General features: G+C 41.2%; 1 protein-coding gene across 1 annotated transcript; it reads right to left on the minus strand.

Annotated features, from left to right (window-relative positions):
* Positions 1 to 7410: 7410 nt before the first annotated feature.
* Positions 7411 to 13537, minus strand: LOC307042856 (uncharacterized protein; the record flags this gene model as incomplete). Its single annotated transcript, XM_079687021.1, has 4 exons — positions 13289 to 13537; positions 12341 to 12512; positions 8096 to 8605; positions 7411 to 7484 (listed from the first exon to the last, which is right to left on the minus strand). Exons 1-4 carry the CDS (start codon positions 13499 to 13501, stop codon positions 7411 to 7413), a joined length of 969 nt encoding a protein of 322 aa, XP_079543147.1. The 5' UTR covers positions 13502 to 13537.
* Positions 13538 to 18301: the final 4764 nt, after the last annotated feature.

Below are 18301 nucleotides of genomic sequence, written 5' to 3' on the forward strand. Positions count from 1 at the left end.
CCATCATATTAATAAATTATTCTTCAAGAGATCTTTATTCATGTGTGAATAAAGTAGTGATCTCATTTGTTACAATATTGATTTCACCATTGTGGCATAGTTATTACCATAGGAGGGCTTTAGGATGGAAACTGTTTTTAATCCTTGATAAAGTAAAGGGTTATGGTTGCATGTTCGGACACCCAAGGTTCCACACACTGCTAAAGAGTTTAACATTGTTTTTAAGTAGACCAGAATTGAAGATAAATGAGTATAATGAGCTATGAAATGCAGAGAATTAGAATGAGAGTAGAGTAGTTGCAGGAAATGTGGGAAGCAGCCGTCCCGATGACAAGTTAGAGATATCTGACTTAAAGTGGTAATCGTGAATTGATAAATGATGTCGCTCCATATATGACTGATTTTTGTAGACAGAGGATACCGGCCTATGCTGAAATATCAAAGTCTCTGCAGAGCACGACACATGGACAATGAAACTGAGACCAAATGACCTTTGACCCTGACTGACAGTGTGACTTGAGAAAAGCACTATCAATGACTGACGCTGGGGCTGACCGAACTTGACTTTAAAACCTGACAGTGTGAGTGTGAATGAAATGTCTGCATGTGATCAGTGCAACTGCATGATTCTAAAACAATGACTAACCAAGCATGTTTTTAGACTAACAGATTATTTTGGAGCTCCATGGGAAACACAGGTTTCCTACAATTCCACACATTTGGAAAAACGCACATGTGACCCGTTTCTAATTCCCACAGGAGTTGGCGGTTTGCAAATGTAAAACTCAAACTAAAATCTTAAGATTCTGTTTCTTTTAGGACTGCCAGCTGGAAATAAACACTTATTTTCCCTGGAGTGTTTACTGTGAATAATAATGGATGTACTTTTGTGAATGACGTTTGGTATTTTCTTGTACCCACTGGTTACCTGAAGGTTTTCTTCCCATACAGCAGTTTGTTACACATGTGTACATGTGTAAAAAGGGGGAGTGTGGGATTTGTTTCATTTAGGGACTGGAAGAAACCTGCCGCCCCAACTCAGATGTTCAATCTGACCATTGATTGACAGTTTTAGATTGAACCTGCTCCATATCTGGGGATAAGATACTGTTTGATGAATGTTGACATGTTTCTAATATTGATTGAGTTATAACAGGTAACACAGATGCAGAATCAGTGGCCAAGGGGCTACTGTGAGAGGTGTAATTCCAGAAGGGAATACCAGAGAAGTTGACCTGTGATAATGAAACAATTTTGTAATATTTCAACAGGTATTAAAGTAACTGAGGTTTGAAATGTAGAAAGAACATATTACAGTTAAGCTAAAACATAGTAATGTAATGAGATTTAATTTAGACAACATCTTGTAACTAGCCTGGTAAAGAAGTAAAAGCCATAGACTTTATTGAGGTAACATTGTGGGGATACATTTAATTTAAATTCATAATAGAAAGACATTTGATGACAGTATGTTGGATTTCTGTATTCATTTTTCAGCTTGATAATATCTAAGCACTGACAGGTCGACGCAGTATCACCAGGAAATTATTCACTTTGTCAGTATCATGATTTTAGTTGTTTTTAATCCATTACATTGGTGTGTTTCTTTACCAGGGACATTAGCAATTCATAGTATACTTAGATTTTGAATAGGATCTCAAGGATTTCATTTAAAAATAACACAGATGCTTGTCAGAAATTCAGAGCTATTCAAATATTTTATTTAGTTCACCTGAAGATGTTGGGGTTTATTTTGTTGACACAGGCCAAGTGTTAGGATTCTGAAGGGGCACTGGCAGATAGGAGGTCTGCAACTAATTTAGAAAACCTGTTCACAGACAGCTGTTGTTTTAAGACACCCCACCAACAGGCTCTAAGCGGCCTACCAGTGGTGGGTCAAACACCTGAGGGCCCAGAAGCCCTGAGCGTAGACTAGAGGGGTGGGTATCAGATTTCTCCACACAGGTTCCTGACGCCAAAAGGGGGACCCGAGGAGCAGGAGGCCGACACAGCGGAGTTCGTCTGGCTGAAGGTCATCAGGCCTACGTGGCTCAACCCCAGGTTCTCCGGCCTCTACTGAGTGACCCAGAGGACATCTCATGCCGTCCGCCGAGGAGCAAAGGGGGACATCTGGTACTACTGGAGCCAGTGTGCGGCGAGGACATCACCTGGAAGGACCCAGACACATCAGGACGGACCTGGCTATCGTCAACGAGGACATCCCTACAGCAGACGACTCGGAAGCTGTCATCAGCGGACTGGAGGAGAAGGACCTCGAGGACATCCCTACAGCAGACGACTCGGAAGCTGTCATCAGCGGACTGGAGGAGAAGGACCTCGAGGACATCCCTACAGCAGACGACTCGGAAGCTGTCATCAGCGGACTGGAGGACAGATCATGTGTTGGTCTCTCCCAATAAGATGACCTCTGGGGGAAAACATCCACACACCTCCTCCTGTGTTTTTAGTATGAAAGCCTGTGTTTTCCTTTGGTTCGCTCTCTTTCTCTTCAGGCTGACCAGAGAGTAAGACAGGAGAAAGAGCAGGAAGTACTTCCTTTGTATTTGTATTATTACTTTGTGTCATTAAAACAAGATTATTATTTAACTTGCATTCTGGTGTTTCTTAATCCCTTCCTTTTTACGAATTTACCCAGCTTACCAAACGACACGCGGAGACTAGGTTGGTTTTAAACATCCTCCAAATCTCCAACAAAGTCGAAGTTAATCTTAAATGTTTCCATCTTATGCTTTGTCGGTTTGTTTCGTAATGGAAGACATTTAAATATATTTATAAAACTGACAAGTCAAATCAAGCAATCTGATTGGTCGATAGTGTTTTTGCGGACCTCTTTGATTACAGATTTGAAAACATCGTTGCTTGCTTTAAAAGTAGCACAATTCATTATGTCAAACCTTAGAAAGTGTCTAGATATCCCTGCCCTAATGCCAAAGGAACTGCACACTGAATATCTTTTGCCCTTTGATGTATATCTGGACCGCTGCGTAAAACGGAGGGTCTCTGCCCCGTTACTTCTCCGCTGCTTTCTTGTTCCAGTATGAAAAGCAAACTGCCTGCAGGAGGGATACTGACTTGTTGTGAAAAGTAACTTACAATTCTACCCGTGGTATACGATCAGTATATCACGGCTAAGAACTAATCAGATTTCTTGATTTGACTTGTCCGTTTTATAAGAATAAATATACTCCTTGTCCACTACTCCATTTCTTTCCTCAACCTAAAGGCAACACCTTCAGGTTGAAGAGGTCTGTCTTTGACCAGGTAATGCTGGTTAGACGTTTGGAGGAGGAGCAGAGCATCCTGGTGAAAGAGATGTCGCAGCACATCATGTTCCTTCTGAAGGAAGTGCAAGAAGTGGAAGCACTCAGAGGACAGACTTTGGAGGGCATCAAAACCAGCAGTATGTCTGAGATCTTAACATTTGAATATTTTCATCCACTTTTCAACAAATTACATGTCTTACATAAGTAGAACACATCTGTCACTGTGTCAGGCCGAAGTGAAATAGTAAATTACTGAAACTATTCATTATCAAGATCATAATCGATTATTTTCTGTCTTTTGACTATTTGTTAAGCTCTATATAAACATTAATCAACATGTCCCATTTGGCACCCAATATATAGTAACATCCTTCAGTTTAAGACGGATTTACCTATTTTGTAGTGTTTTTACATATGCAGCATTGTACAATGCAAAGGGATTTGCAATTGTCATGGTTTGTTTACATTCAGCCCTTTTGCTGTGTGATTATTCCTCGACAGATTTCGGTGACCTGACAGAGGATGCTGCACATGGGCTCAAGACTGTCCTCAGTCGGAGGTGGCACTTCCTCAAAAGCCAACACAAACAGGCTGTACATGCGTACAGCGGTGTAGCCGCTATGGAATGCCATGATCTTCAATTACAGCAGGACATTGAGGAGTTGGATGACAATGACTACACTAGCCTGAGGAAGAAGACCTGTAAAGTTTTCTGCCAAGCAACACAGAGGCACTGGAGAGCTCTTTCACAAGCGACGTGTCACGTCCACATGCTGGTGCTAGCCATAAAAATGACAAAACACATTTAAAACACACTTAAAGCCATACAAAATAAAGAAAGAATGCAGCGGCTCGTCTGGTCTTCAACCTTCCAAAACATTCCCACACCACGCCGCTCCTCCACTCCCTTCACTGGCTTCCAGTAACTGCCAGAATCCACTTCAAGACAATGGTACTTGCGTACCATGCTGTGAATGGATCTGGCCCTTCCTACATCCAGGACATGGTTAAACCGTACACCCCAGCACGTGCACTCCGCTCTGCATCGGCCAAACAGCACGCTGCACCCGCACTGGGAGGGGGACCCAAGTTCCCATCAGCAAAAACACGTGGGTTTGCTATCCTGGCTCCAAAATGGTGGAATGAGCTCCCCATTGAAATCAGAACAGCAGAAAGTCTACACATCTTCCGGCGCAGACTGAAAACTCATCTCTTTAGACTCCACTTCGAGCGATAGAATTATTAACAAAGAATTACTAACAAAGAATTACTAACAAAGAACTACTAACAAAGTACTAACAAAGCACTTATATACTAACAAATGACTCGCTTATCTGAAGCCAGTTGAGTAGCACTTTAAATGTTTTGGCTCTATGAAACCTGATGTACTTATATGATTCTGTTTTCTTCAAGTTTGTATCTTCCTGGTCGAATGCAGTTATTGTAAGTCGCTTTGGATAAAAGCGTCAGCTAAATGCAATGTAATGTAATGTAACATTGTAAAACACTATATATGAGAACGATATGAAACTATGCACTTGTTTCGCCCGACTGAGTTCATAGTAATGTGAAAATGTGTTTATATTTTGTACTTCCGTTTATTTAAAGCGCTTTGACTTGCTGATGTGTTTGAAAATAAATTGCCTTGCCTTTATATTTAACTGCCTCTTATTACTCAAACAAGTGCTATACAATGGTTGTTTTCTTGTCACTGCATTTTGTCATTTGTTGATTATGAACTATTAATGTGAATACATTGTAAATAGAGTTCATACAATAACATAATCCTTTATTAGTAACATGTGCATAATGCAGGGTAAATACCAACACATTCTCACTCCCAACTCGTACTTCTAATTTTGTATTATTTTCTAAACCACACAGTGTTATTTACTCAACAATAAGACACAATTATCCTTGTGTTTATTTATATGTTTGATTGTATAATGTCGGACATTTGGAGTCTGTCAGGACCGAGGGTCGGAGCAGCTCATAGAAGTTGCTTTAGAGAATTTTACACCCGGAAGTAAGTATTCTCTCCGCTATGTTTGACAACCCTTGTGATTAGTCCTCAAGCTGTGATTGGATGTTGGAATGCGCCGAGGGTTACGCCCGTTACGCCGAGTGTCAAACATGACTTTGAAATGGGATGGAACCACAGCAGACTATCCAAAACTGGACTCGGACGGGTCCACCCGTCCCCCAACCCGTCCCCAGAACTACACATGCTGGCTATTGTGTGTTTTCCAACATGTTCTATGGCTACTGGGAATTGTAGTTTTATAAGACGTTTTCGTATTTCCCATAATTAGAAGTTGCCAGTATTAAACTGTGTATATCTCTGAGGTTTAGGGGATAGGAAACACTCAAATTTAAAACATATAATTAATACATGGGTGAAAATTGCTTGTGTCCATAATGGGCATCATTAATATATACCCACATGACAGCTAAGGTCAGAAGAGCTTTATTTAACAGCTGGTCTTATGTCTGTGACCCCTCCTGTTGTTAATTGATAAGCCTGAAACATGAACTTGTCAAGGTTCAGAGGCACATTTAGCAAATATGGCAGTAGCCATCGATTATCTTAAGATAAGATATACTTTATTGATCCCAAGTTGGACATGTTTTCGTTACAGCAGCATGTGTAACAGTTGTAAATATGCGGTTGTGTTTATTTGTAAATAATTTAGTATAATCACACAAATTCTGTGTTTTAACCGGCTCCAGTGCGCTAGGATTTGAAAACACACAGAAGGAAAAAATCTGCCACTTCCTTACAGAGCCCCTCCTCCAACACACACGAACGCGCACATGACCAATGAGGGCACGAAATAAGTTTGTGCACAGATGGAAGGCTGACAGGCAGGTAGGCCATCCAGTTATTTTAGCCGGGCCGGCTCAGATGATTGGTCGTGCTTTTTACAGTACTACGGCTTCCACAGATGATATTTTTGTATGGATGATTTGTCAAAGCACTTCAGATATTCATTGCTATCGGGATGTTAAGAGCATTCCATGGAATATAACAAAAAGTGTATCTCAAGCCGGTTTCTCAAACTTACATACCCCACCTTTAACCAATGTCACTTTTAACAGTTCAGCTACACTGAGTGTTTTTGTTCTCACTCTCTAAACAACTACATTATGGTACGTTAAGATTCCTTACAGCAACTGTTGCTCATTGACAAATATGGAAAACTGGTTAATCGGGTTAATAAAGGTAAATAGCCACAGCAGCTGAAAATGCCAAAATGTTGTGGAAAAATCCTATAAAACCTCGAATTATAAATACACATTCATCCATCCTTTGTGTAATAATTGTAAAACCCTGACAAAGGTGATGTTTCCTCAGACTATTATCATAGCATCAAAATGTAAAAATCATTGCATCCCTAGAGCCTTACAGCAGAACATTTCAAGTGAATAATAACTACTCCAACAGGCACATTGTATTCCAAGATAAGGGATCAAATAGCATTTGATAGATAACAAACAGTCTACAGATCCCCTTGGGGAAATGATATCATGATGCGTTTGTTACGTTACAATTTGATCTGCCCAATAATAGGGTACTGATATATTACCCTTTGTTGTAGTTTACGGTTTCACCACTTGATTGTCACTGTTGTTAATTTGCACTATCTGTAGATTAATGAACTTGTGTATAGCTGGTGCTACAGACAGCAGAACTTTTTGCATTTTTCTTTAACAAATGTCACCTAAGATAATGGCGTGCCAACAATTAGCACAAATGTTAACAGCACACATAGATTTAATTGTACAAAAGCAAATTAACATACCAAATGGTGCAGGGCTCCCACTGGTAAAGGTGCTCCGTCCCCCCTGTGGCAGGCAGACAAAGACATTGTACATCTGTATGTTATTTGAACGTTGTACTTTCACAAGTACTTATAATATATGTATTGTTCAAATAGTTTGCATATATTTAAAAAAATAGTCATGAGAAAAGACATCTGACAGACTAGAGGGATTTACAGGATGTTTACACAAATAGCTTAATATTGTGAATTGGACAACAGCATTCATTCAAGGTAAGATAAAGTAATTGCTATACACATTCAGAAAAGTTATCCAACAGCAAACACTGTCATCCAGGTAATCATTATCCTACCTTTCGGTTCCTTGTCCTTAGTATTTCGCGGACAGGGAACACCTCGAGTTGGTTTTGAGAGCAATCTGTAATTGTATGGAATACATTATTTGCACAAATGTGCAGAACAGGTAAAGTACGTTTTGTATAGGGCTCAACTCAGAATGCACAAACATTTCCACTGTGTGACATAAGCACATTTAGTGTTTCCTACTGAGAAATCACAGAAGTTTCAGAGTCTACACATGATTTTATTCAAAATCTTAGCTTCTCTGCCATTCCTTCGGGATGTTGCTGTGTCTGCTAATGGACTGATTACATCTTACATTGCTTGCTACTGAGTGGATATGTTTTTGTCTTATATTCATTACACTGGGACTTGGGCTCTGTAGCACTATATTACATTAAGCAAGGATGTGCAAGCTTTCCATTCAATTATAAAGTATAGAAAGGTTTTAATGAATGTGACTTCAGCTTATCAGACAACATACATACAGGTTACTCTGTTGTGTCTTTGTTTTAACTCCAAAATGTGCATGTGTGCTAAACATTAATATAGCATCCATGCATAACATTTGAAGGCAAATATGAGTCCGGCCTTTAATAAATAAATGTTTGGAACGTCTACAAAAATCGCAACATTAACTTACTGATGCTTATGTGGCATCTAAATGAGTAGAATACAAGCTAAACATACCTTTCATTTTGATGGTTCTTTTACGTTGCTGCCGCTTTGGTGGGATTTGGTGTGATGGTTCCTGGTGTGATGGTGGGTGGGTGATGGGAGCCTGGTGTGATGGTGGGTGGGTAATGGGTGCCTGGTGTGACGGTGGGTGGGTGATGGGAGCCTGGTGTGGTGGTGGGTGGGTGATGGAAGCCTGGTGTGATGGTGGGTGGGTGATGGGAGCCTGGTGTGATGGTGGGTGGGTAATGGGCGCCTGGTGTGATGGTGGGTGGGTGATGGGAGCCTGGTGTGGTGGTGGGTGGGTGATGGGAGCCTGGTGTGATGGTGGGTGGGTGATGGGAGCCTGGTGTGGTGGTGGGTGGGTGATGGTAGCCTGGTGTGGTGGTGGGTCTGCTGTTTCCCCTGGTTGCTGATCACATGGCACCAAATGTAAGATATAGCTATCGGTTGGGTTGGTTGGGTCTTGGGGTGGTGTTGGTGTGTCAGGGGTCTCTTCTTGATCTGGGTTGAGTGTTGTCCAACCTACAAAGGGTTTGCAGTACAAATCTGTTTAAAAGCCAACATATTTATTTATGTATTATGTATAATATCAAAATGTTGCATTAGTTAGTTATCTGTTCATATATATTTATACATATCCACATCTGTTTATACAACCATTTCATTCATGCCTCCCCATTAGGGATGTTAAGATTCACCGATTCACATCGGTGCACCGGCATAAACGTTCAAGATGCGAGTGCACCGGTTGAAAGACTGCACATCGGCTACAGTTTGGGTTGAACTCGCGATGCATCGATTGTAGCATCTTTGCATCGGTAAAAAAACGATTCATTCATATAATATCCCCTCATCCTGTCAGCACTCAGCAGAGACGATCTTTGATTTTTGCTTTGTACTATGGAGGCCGAGAGTTTCAGTTATCAACACACATGGAAGTCGAAGAGAAAGAGAAACACAGCGTACCGAAAAATACCTACAAATCAAACGTTTGGCAACACTTCGGATTTTTCAAGAAAGACGGTCAACTTGAAAAATCGCTCGCAAATTGTAAACGATGCCGTGCCGCTTTAGTAGTACGAGGAATTTAGCGACGCACATAAAGAGGCGACATGGCTGCGGCTGAAAAGAGAAACCTGAAAGTTAGACATGAGTTAAATCACTCAGTGAGGTGTTCTGTCAGAGAGAGTGGTGTTTAGTTTACAGCAGCCTGCCACGGCCAATAATAGTTTAAATGTCTTCCTTACTGTAAGCAGTTATGATAGAGCTGTTTGTGAAAGGTTATTTGTATTCTTTATTGTTCCTATAGAAACCACTGCTTTCTGCTCACTGGTGAGTTAGCCTATGAGTGTTAAGCACATCAGGCTGGCAGCTGTATGGGCATTACACTATGGTAGTTGTTATCTGCACATTGTTAATCATGGGCAATGCATCCTTAAATTGTTTAACTGTGAGGTGTTATAGAATTGTAATCTGGGCAGTTTTTTAAGGTCAAAAAGGTAAAAAATAAACAGCATGATGGGATGTGCAGTGCTAGTAGAGAGAACCAAATATGTAAAGCACTTTTTTGTTAATGTATGATTTGCTTAATATAAGGAATAAAACAAAAATCCTCTGTCGTACCGTATTGAAGTATCATTATTTTGCATCGTGTTGAATCGTATCGCCCCGTATCGCATAATGTTGAATCAAATCGTATCGAACTGTATGAACAGGGGTGAATCGTATTGCATCGCTTGGTGTTTCAAATGTATCGTTAATGTATCGTATCGTTGGCAACGTATCGAGATGCGCATCGCATCGGCCTCAGTGATGGAGATGCACATCCCTACTCCCCATATTAGTATTTCATTTTACTTTCTGTTTCATCTTATTCTATTTTAGATGTATATATTTGACTTATACCTGCATGTTAGTTTTGTACCTACGTTGTTGGACTAGTTTCTTCTTGCACTATTTTATTTCTTCTTGTACTGTTTTTATGCTGCGTTGTTGGAGGAGCCTGGGAGTTAACATTGTCATTGGCAAAAACTACGCTGTAGCTGTGCATATGACAATAACACCTTTGAATATTGAATGTTTGAAAACAGGAACATGGAATACACACACATACATTATAAAATATGAAATTAGGCCAATGTGCAAAACATGCAAAAAAAGGCAACCCTAATCTACCTAAACTGTAAAAAAAACTCAAATTGATTGAGTATGTTTATAAATGTTTATAAATGTTTACAGCAATCAAACTGATCGCTTCAATATTTGCAAAAGTCAATGGTATCCCCCACACTGGGTTATCATTGGAAAATGGAAGTTTGATAAGTGAAAAAAATGTATTTATTTAAGTTTTGGCCTGCAATATAATTAGGACTCATAATTGAGATTGTGCGAGAGCTGTCATTGGCTTTATTTCTAGACTTTGCTATTGAAGTATTATTAGAGTTATTTGAAGTATTAAAGTAACGTGTTATGGCAGGAAAGTTCAATCTGGTATATTCATTTTAATGTCACCTTATATAGAATGTGTGTTAAACTTGTGATTTCTGCATTGAGTGACTTCTGCCTAGCAGATACCAAGAAGAGGCCCCTAGGGTCTCTCTGTTAATTATCAATAGTCCTTGCAATTAACAGGGGAATTCCCGGATACATTTTCAGATATAAGGCAGTTAAAGTCTTGTAGAATTAATGTTTATCTCCTACACATCCTGCAGGCCTTGAGACTTGGGTCACCCAGCAGTAAATGAGATAAAGGTCCTTTTGAGCTTATCAATAAAATGTATTCATTCCTAGTAAGCTGACTTTGGGGTGAAGGGAAGTTCAGGGAAGCCATTAAGCCACCAGAACAATTAACTTCTGTTAAAGATACATGATACAATGTTTGTGTGTTGAAGATGTTTAGGGGGAATGAGTATGTGTCCTGTCAAAGAGTCCTCTGTCATGACTCCGAATCATTGATTGGGGGATCTGCCTGAGGGCAGAGGGACAGAAACACACACACACATACACTGTGAAGCAAACGATGGAATCAACAAACTGACTTACTACCTGGGATCCCGCCCAGAAGGGAAACCGACCAATGGAACACTGCAAACTCACTGTCTAGCTCGCTCAGAAGTGAACTCTGTGTATAAATGTTGTGATCATTTTGAAGATCTGGGCTCTTGTTTTTGACTTGCCGTTCCTGAGACGTGTCTCACACGGGGTTAGAACCTGAGCCCGGACTACTCTGCAGAGTGCTTCGTGATTTGGTGATGTATTTGTATGTTTTACCATTAAAGCAGATTATTGTTTAACCCTTATCCTGGCTGCTTTGAATTTTTCCTTCTTTTGAGAACCCGCTCATATAGGAACGGCGCGGAGCAGAGATTCTGCCCCAACACTATCCATATGTGTAGGTGGGAAAGATGTGCTGGGGGAGGTCACTTGAGAAAACGTGTGTGGGGGCCGGAGTGTCTTCAGTGCGCTTTTTGTGCACCACAGAATGCATTGGAGACACAGTCTGGTACTTGCATCTGTTCTGCTATTGTTTACTGCTATTTCATGTTATCTTGGATTTTTTTCATCAGCTGTGGTGCGCTCCACAACTGACCACGAGTGTCAGTACTATACTGTTTCAACCATCTCCTCTGCGCTCCGATGGTGGGGAATGTGATGGCGTGATGAATGCACTTATTGTAAGTCGCTTTGGATAAAAGCGTCAGCTAAATGCAATGTAATGTAATGTAATGTAATGAGACAGTGCTGATGAAATACTAAGTGGAATTTGATTTGAGATTTGAGTTGGCTTACTTCTTTTACAATTGAAAGATGCTTATGGAATTAGTTATGGCTCACAAGCATATGCACAAATAACACTGATGGTTTGAATGTAGGATCTTTAAGAAATGTGTTATATTAACTGAAATTAAATATGCGAGATGTTATATGTATAATGATGATTATAACATGTATTTACACAATCTGGCTTCAATTCACCACCTCACCATCTGCATAGACAACTTCCCCTGTCACCATAATCTTCTGTCAATTAAAAAAAATATATAGATTACAACCTTTGCATGGGAAGTGGCATACACCTCTTTCAAGCCCTGTTTTGTGCATACATAACAGTTGTAAATGAGACCCCAGCTCTTTAAAATGACTCTCTTTGTTGCTTTGAAATAAACAGGACAAATCAACACCACACATTGTATAAAAGATAGTCAATATAAACATGAGTGACTCGTGCAGATGGTTATTAAATAAATGCAATCTCACCTGCAACCATCAGATTGTAGATGACCTCAACATTTTCGAGGCATGTCTTGGCGTATGTGGTCAGCTGAGCATGCGTGGGCATCAACACCTTTGTTTTAGATGCAACCCTCTTTGTAGGGGGATACACCAACAGCAGCAGGGGCTTCAAGCCAAGGGCATGCAACTTCTCCAGCTGGGAAAGTAATTGTTGAGAGGTAGAGAGATCAATTAGATAAATACACAAAACTGTTGTTTACATTTGAATTTATCTGCAAACTTGCCCTGAAGTAGCATCAAAATAAATCATCTACACTAATATCCTGGCATCATAATAAAAACAATGATTTGTTCATAATGTTTTGTTGAATACATTTGGGATTTTTAACTTATGAGACATTTCCTAAACCTCCTACACATAATAGTTAATTCTGTTTGAAAATCATTAATCATGAATTATATTCTCATTAAAGGTAGGGTATGTAAGTTTGAGAAACCGGCTCGAGATACACTTTTTGTTATATTCCATGGAATGCTCTTAACATCCCGATAGCTATGAATATCTGAAGTGTTTTGACAAAAAATCCATAAAAAAAATTCATCTGTGGAAGCCGTAGTACTGTAAAGAGCACGACCAATTATTTTAGCCGTCCCGGCTGTATAACTGGACGGACTATGTGCCTGTCAGCCTTCCATCTGTGCACAAACTTATCTCGTGCCCTCATTGGTCATGTGCGCGTTCGTGTGTGTTGGAGGAGGAGCTCTGTAAGGAAGTGGCAGATTTTTTACGGCTGTGTATTTTCAAATCCTAGCGCACTCGAGCTGGTTTCTCAAACTTACATACCCTACCTTTAATGATACAATTAATACTGTGGATGTGAAGCAATACCAGTTAATTTATAATCCTCTGACAAAGTAATAAAACTACTTTTCACACTTTTGGTGAATGAGATTATTCTGTAAACTACATACCAGAATGGCGGCGTCATCAATAACGTGGGACTTGATTCGGTTTTTTGTCATTGATGACAACCACTGCTGCTGCTGGCTTTGGAATTTTTCTATTTTCTTTTTCAGTCTCAAATTTTTGGGCTGTGTATGGTTACATACTGGGCAGATTTTATTACCACAGTAAATACTTTGCCTACAGCTTGGGCAGGTCTTTTTTTGGGACCCTCCAGCCATTTGTAGGACTGAGAGAGTGAGTGATTAAAAGAGAAAGTGAGAGAGAGTGATTGAAAAAGAGAAGGTGAGAGAGTGATTGAAAGAGAAAGTGAGAGTGATAGAAAGAGAGACAGTGAGAGAGAGAGTGGCTCTTAAAAGTGCCGTTGGTTTTATATGTGTGTGTGTGTGTGTGTGTGTGTGTGTGTGTGTGTGTGTGTGGATATGTGTGTGTTAGTGATAGAGTTGTAAAGAAGCTGTAAAACAGGAAAAATAAAAACATGATTAGGATTATTTAGAATAACAGTAACATCTGTGCATTACTCTATTATGCAATAATAATTTAGTATAATTTATACTGTGCATATTGTTATATTATGAGGGACATGGCATACAAACAATACAGACACAATATACAAACAATACACAAAATGAAGAGAGTGCAATAATAATTAATCTGTGCATTACTCTATTATGCAATAATAATTTAGTATAATTTATATATCTTATATCTTCTACTATATATTTTAATTCTACAATGTAACAATCCCAATGTCCCCACTGGCCAGTCAAATCCTCTGGAAAAACTCCAGGTCCACATTTTTGTTCCACTCCATTGCCGATTCCACTATTACAACTCTGTGTTGAAAGCTGTCTTTACAACTCATGGGCAAATACAAGCATTTAAACATATTTTTTTAGCAGGCACCTCCACTATCCAACTGTGCCGGGGACAGCTAATGTCATTTAGCTGTATAAACTATAAATGCTATCCAGCTACAAACTTTGACCGGAAAGCCGGAGGCTAGCTGAACGTGGCCGCTAGCTTGCGCGTAGCCTATTGTAAAAGCTAAACACACTACAAAACTCAACATAATATCCAGGAATGAAACGCTATAGAGACTGTGCTACAGTGGAATAAATAAAAGCGATATCATTTCGTGTTTTAAAGAAATAAACTCCCCCTTGATTTTAGATACTTACTGTAGTCCGTTGTGAGATGAAATTAATGAAAGTGACGTGATCGTGGGCAACGTCATGTGGCTACGTCACTGCCGTCAAGCGCGACATAACTGAAGAAACACACTCCTCAATGTCAGTTTCGGTAATTTATTGACCAGGATGACGACACCCTGAAACAGAGTAATGCAGCAAGATAAGCTGACAAAGTATTACCTCCATGCATGTCATCAACACAAATATATACCACGACACAGAGTATAGTAGTATAATAGTATAATATATATATAGCATAATATATAGTATAATATAATAGTGGAAACAGTCTTACATGAATGAGTGGACGAACGTCTCAACTCGAGGCGGAGTGAATGAACAATCTTTGAACTAAAATGGCCGCTCGGCACTACCGGGTCAGAGCACGGCATAACCGGGCAGCGACAGCAGTGACGTTGCCCTCTAGTGGCCTGCGATGAACTCTTCATCCCCCCCCAGACCGGAAAGCTATGGGCCGGAATAGGTTAACGGTCTAAATCCCGTATCCAGCTGCCGGACTCGGGCTCGTAACGTGCAGACGGCCTCCTCACGCGGCCCGGCCGAGCAGGCTGGGGCAGCGTCGGCGTCGACTGCGGCACTGGGAGCGGTGCGCCCAGGAAGGCACCCGAAGGAACCGTGAGGTCAGAGGACACCTCATCAGCAGGCGTTGGTGGGGAAGCGCCCATAGCCGAGTCGCGGGGTCCTACAGCCGGCCGCTGAGCAATCCCCTGGGGCGTCGTCAAGCCCGGGTGGATAGGTGGGGGCTGGTGTCCCAGGGCAGCGGGCGGCGGCGACGGCGCAGCCGACTGCTCACGGGCGCAGGGTGTGGCCGGCGTGTAGGCACGGAGGAACCGCCGGTTGCACAGTGTCAGATGTCCCGAACCGTCAACCCTGACCCTATTTAGGGGCAATGGATGTCCACTCTCGGGAGACGACAGACAGTGGTGCGGTTAGCCAAAGTGACAGACCTAATGTTAGCCCTATTTACAGGCAATGGACGTCCACTCTCGGGAGACGACCGACAGTGGTGCGGTTAGCCAAAGTGACAGACCTAATGTTAGACCTATTTACAAGCAATGGACGTCCACTCTCGGGAGAGAGACCTTCACCATGTGTCCCTGATATGGAGACTCTGTTTATTTCACTCATCCAGGACAGAGACCGGGGAAATCTCCTCTCTGTGGCCCCTCCAAGACCCCCAAAGGACGGACCACAGACCTCCAGCATGTGTCCCTGACATGGGCACCTCCATAACCTTGCACACCGTGAGTCCCCGGACTCCCGGACTTAAGCACTCCCCCACGGACTAAACCCAGATGATCACACCCTACAGAACCTCATGCCCCTGGTAACCCTAAAAGGGGGGTGGATTTTGCGGTGCTTTACCGTCCGCACATCGGCATCCATATTCGGCCTTATTCACGGCACCACCACCCCTTCTGTGGAGGATATTCTCATGCTCCTGGTAACCCTTTAAATAGTCTGATACTATCAGGGCACTGCACTTTACAAGCCAGAAATAATGTTTAAATGGTCGGGAAAAGTGTTTTTAAATGTCTGGAAGAGAGTTGTAGCCTGTCATTTTGCAGGATATAATTTAACATGTAACCTCTCCTGGAAATGCACAGAATATGTCCATTTCCAGGAGAGATTCCATGTTAAATGATATCGTGCAAAATGACAGGCTATAACCCAGGAACAAGTGTTTGAAAGGCGGGGAAAAGTTGTTTAAAATAGTCGGAAAAGTGTTTTTAAACGTATGGAAGAGAGTTGTAGCCTGTCATTTTGCAGGATATAATTTAACATGTAACCTCTCCTGGAAATGCACAGAATATGTCCATTTTCAGGAGAGGGTCAATGTTAAATGATATCGTGCAAAATGACAGGCTATAACCCAGGAACAAGTGTTTGAAAGGCGGGGAAAAGTTGTTTAAAATAGTATGATACCTCCAGGGCGCATCACCGCATTTTACAAGCCAGGGAAGGTGTCTGAATCCTGGGTAAACATTGTTTAAATAGTCTGACACCTGGCACTGTATTTGCCCCTGGGAACCTTCAAGGTTATATTCATGTTTTATTATTTATTTAATAATCACATGATTTTTACAAAAACAGTATACACAGTATACATATATACAATAATAATAATATAACAATATACATAATAAAAACATGAAAAGTGGTGAAATTGAGAAAATGTATCCGAAAATAGTGCCTCCTAATGCGGGCATGTGGACAGTAGCCAGAGACTCACAGGCACACACACATGCAGAGATCCAGGGGGCGGAGCACATGGCTTTTTTTACCCAGAAATAAGTCTCTGAGAGGCGGGGAGACTCAGAGGACAGGCTGCGTCACCTCACTTTGTAACCCAGGAAAAGAGCAGGAATTCTGGCTGCGTGAGTGTTAAAAGTGCATTCATCTGTGTTAATCCGACAGCCGCAGAGGTGCTGACGGAAAGCAGGCGGAACAAATTGATTATTTTAACCAGGAATAAATGTTTGGAAGGCGGGTAAAGTGTTCCTGCAGCCCCTCCATAACGGTAATAATGATTAGAAATGATTTCCAGGGCAGAAAGCGGTTTTTAAATGTGGAAAAAAATATGTTAAACTGTTTAAAAAGCACAAAGTGATTTGAGTGCAGTTCTCATGTGTCCCCACAGGAGGGCGCGTCGTCCCAGGGAGCACAGTGCATTAATAGTAAAAAATACAACAAAAACAGGGCAAATCAATGGATTTAAAGTGCAGGGAAGCTCCACACCACACACAGGTACATTCCTAAATCCCCACCATGGTGACCACGGTGATTTAAACTAGTTTCTGCGGGGGAAAGAGTGCTGAAAATCGGATTAAACCCTGCTCACAGTGTGGTAAAAGTCAGATTGTTTCAGAGACCCATAGTAATGCAGGGTCGGGCCGTGTCAGTGCTTGGATGGGAGACCGCCTGGGAATACCCGGTGCTGTAAGCTTTTTTTAAATGCAGCTACATGCATGGTGACAAGGTACGATGTACAGGACTGTCTCAGAAAATTAGAATATTGTGATAAAGTTCTTTATTTTCTGTAATGCAATTAAAAAAACAAAAATGTCATACATTCTGGATTCATTACAAATCAACTGAAATATTGCAAGCCTTTTATTATTTTAATATTGCTGATTATGGCATACAGCTTAAGAAAACTCAAATATCCTATCTCTAAATATTAGAATATCATGAAAAAGTATACTAGTAGGGTGTTCAACGAATCACTTGAATCGTCTAATTAACTCGAAACACCTGCAAGGGTTTCCTGAGCCTTGAAAAACACTCAGCTTGGTTCAGTAAACTAAATCACAAGTATGGGGAAGACTGCTGATCTGACTGCTGTCCAGAGGACCGTCATTGACACCCTCCATCAGGAGGGTAAGACACAAAAAGAAATTTCTCAAAGAGCAAGCTGTTCACAGAGTGCAGTTTCAAAGCACATCCACAAAAAGTCTGTTGGAAGGGGGAAATGTGGCAGGAAACGCTGCACAACCAAGAGAGATGACTGCAGCCTTAACAGCATTGTGAAGAAGAGTCGCTTCCAGAATTTGGGGGAGCTTCAAAGACAGTGGACTGAAGCTGGAGTCCAGGTATCAAAAGTCACTGTTCACAGACGTGTCCGGGAAATGGGCTACAATAGCCGTATTCCCATGGTCAAGCCACTTCTGAACTCAAGACAACGGAAGAGGCGTCTGACTTGGGCTAAGGAAAAGAATCACTGGACAGTTGCACAGTGGTCCAAAGTCCTCTTTTCAGACGAAAGCAAGTTTTGTATTTCATTTGGAAGTCAAGGCGCCAGAGTCT

The sequence above is a fragment of the Notothenia rossii genome (genome assembly GCF_949606895.1).
Source record: "Notothenia rossii genome assembly, chromosome: 6".
NCBI classification, from domain to species: Eukaryota; Metazoa; Chordata; class Actinopteri; order Perciformes; family Nototheniidae; genus Notothenia; species Notothenia rossii.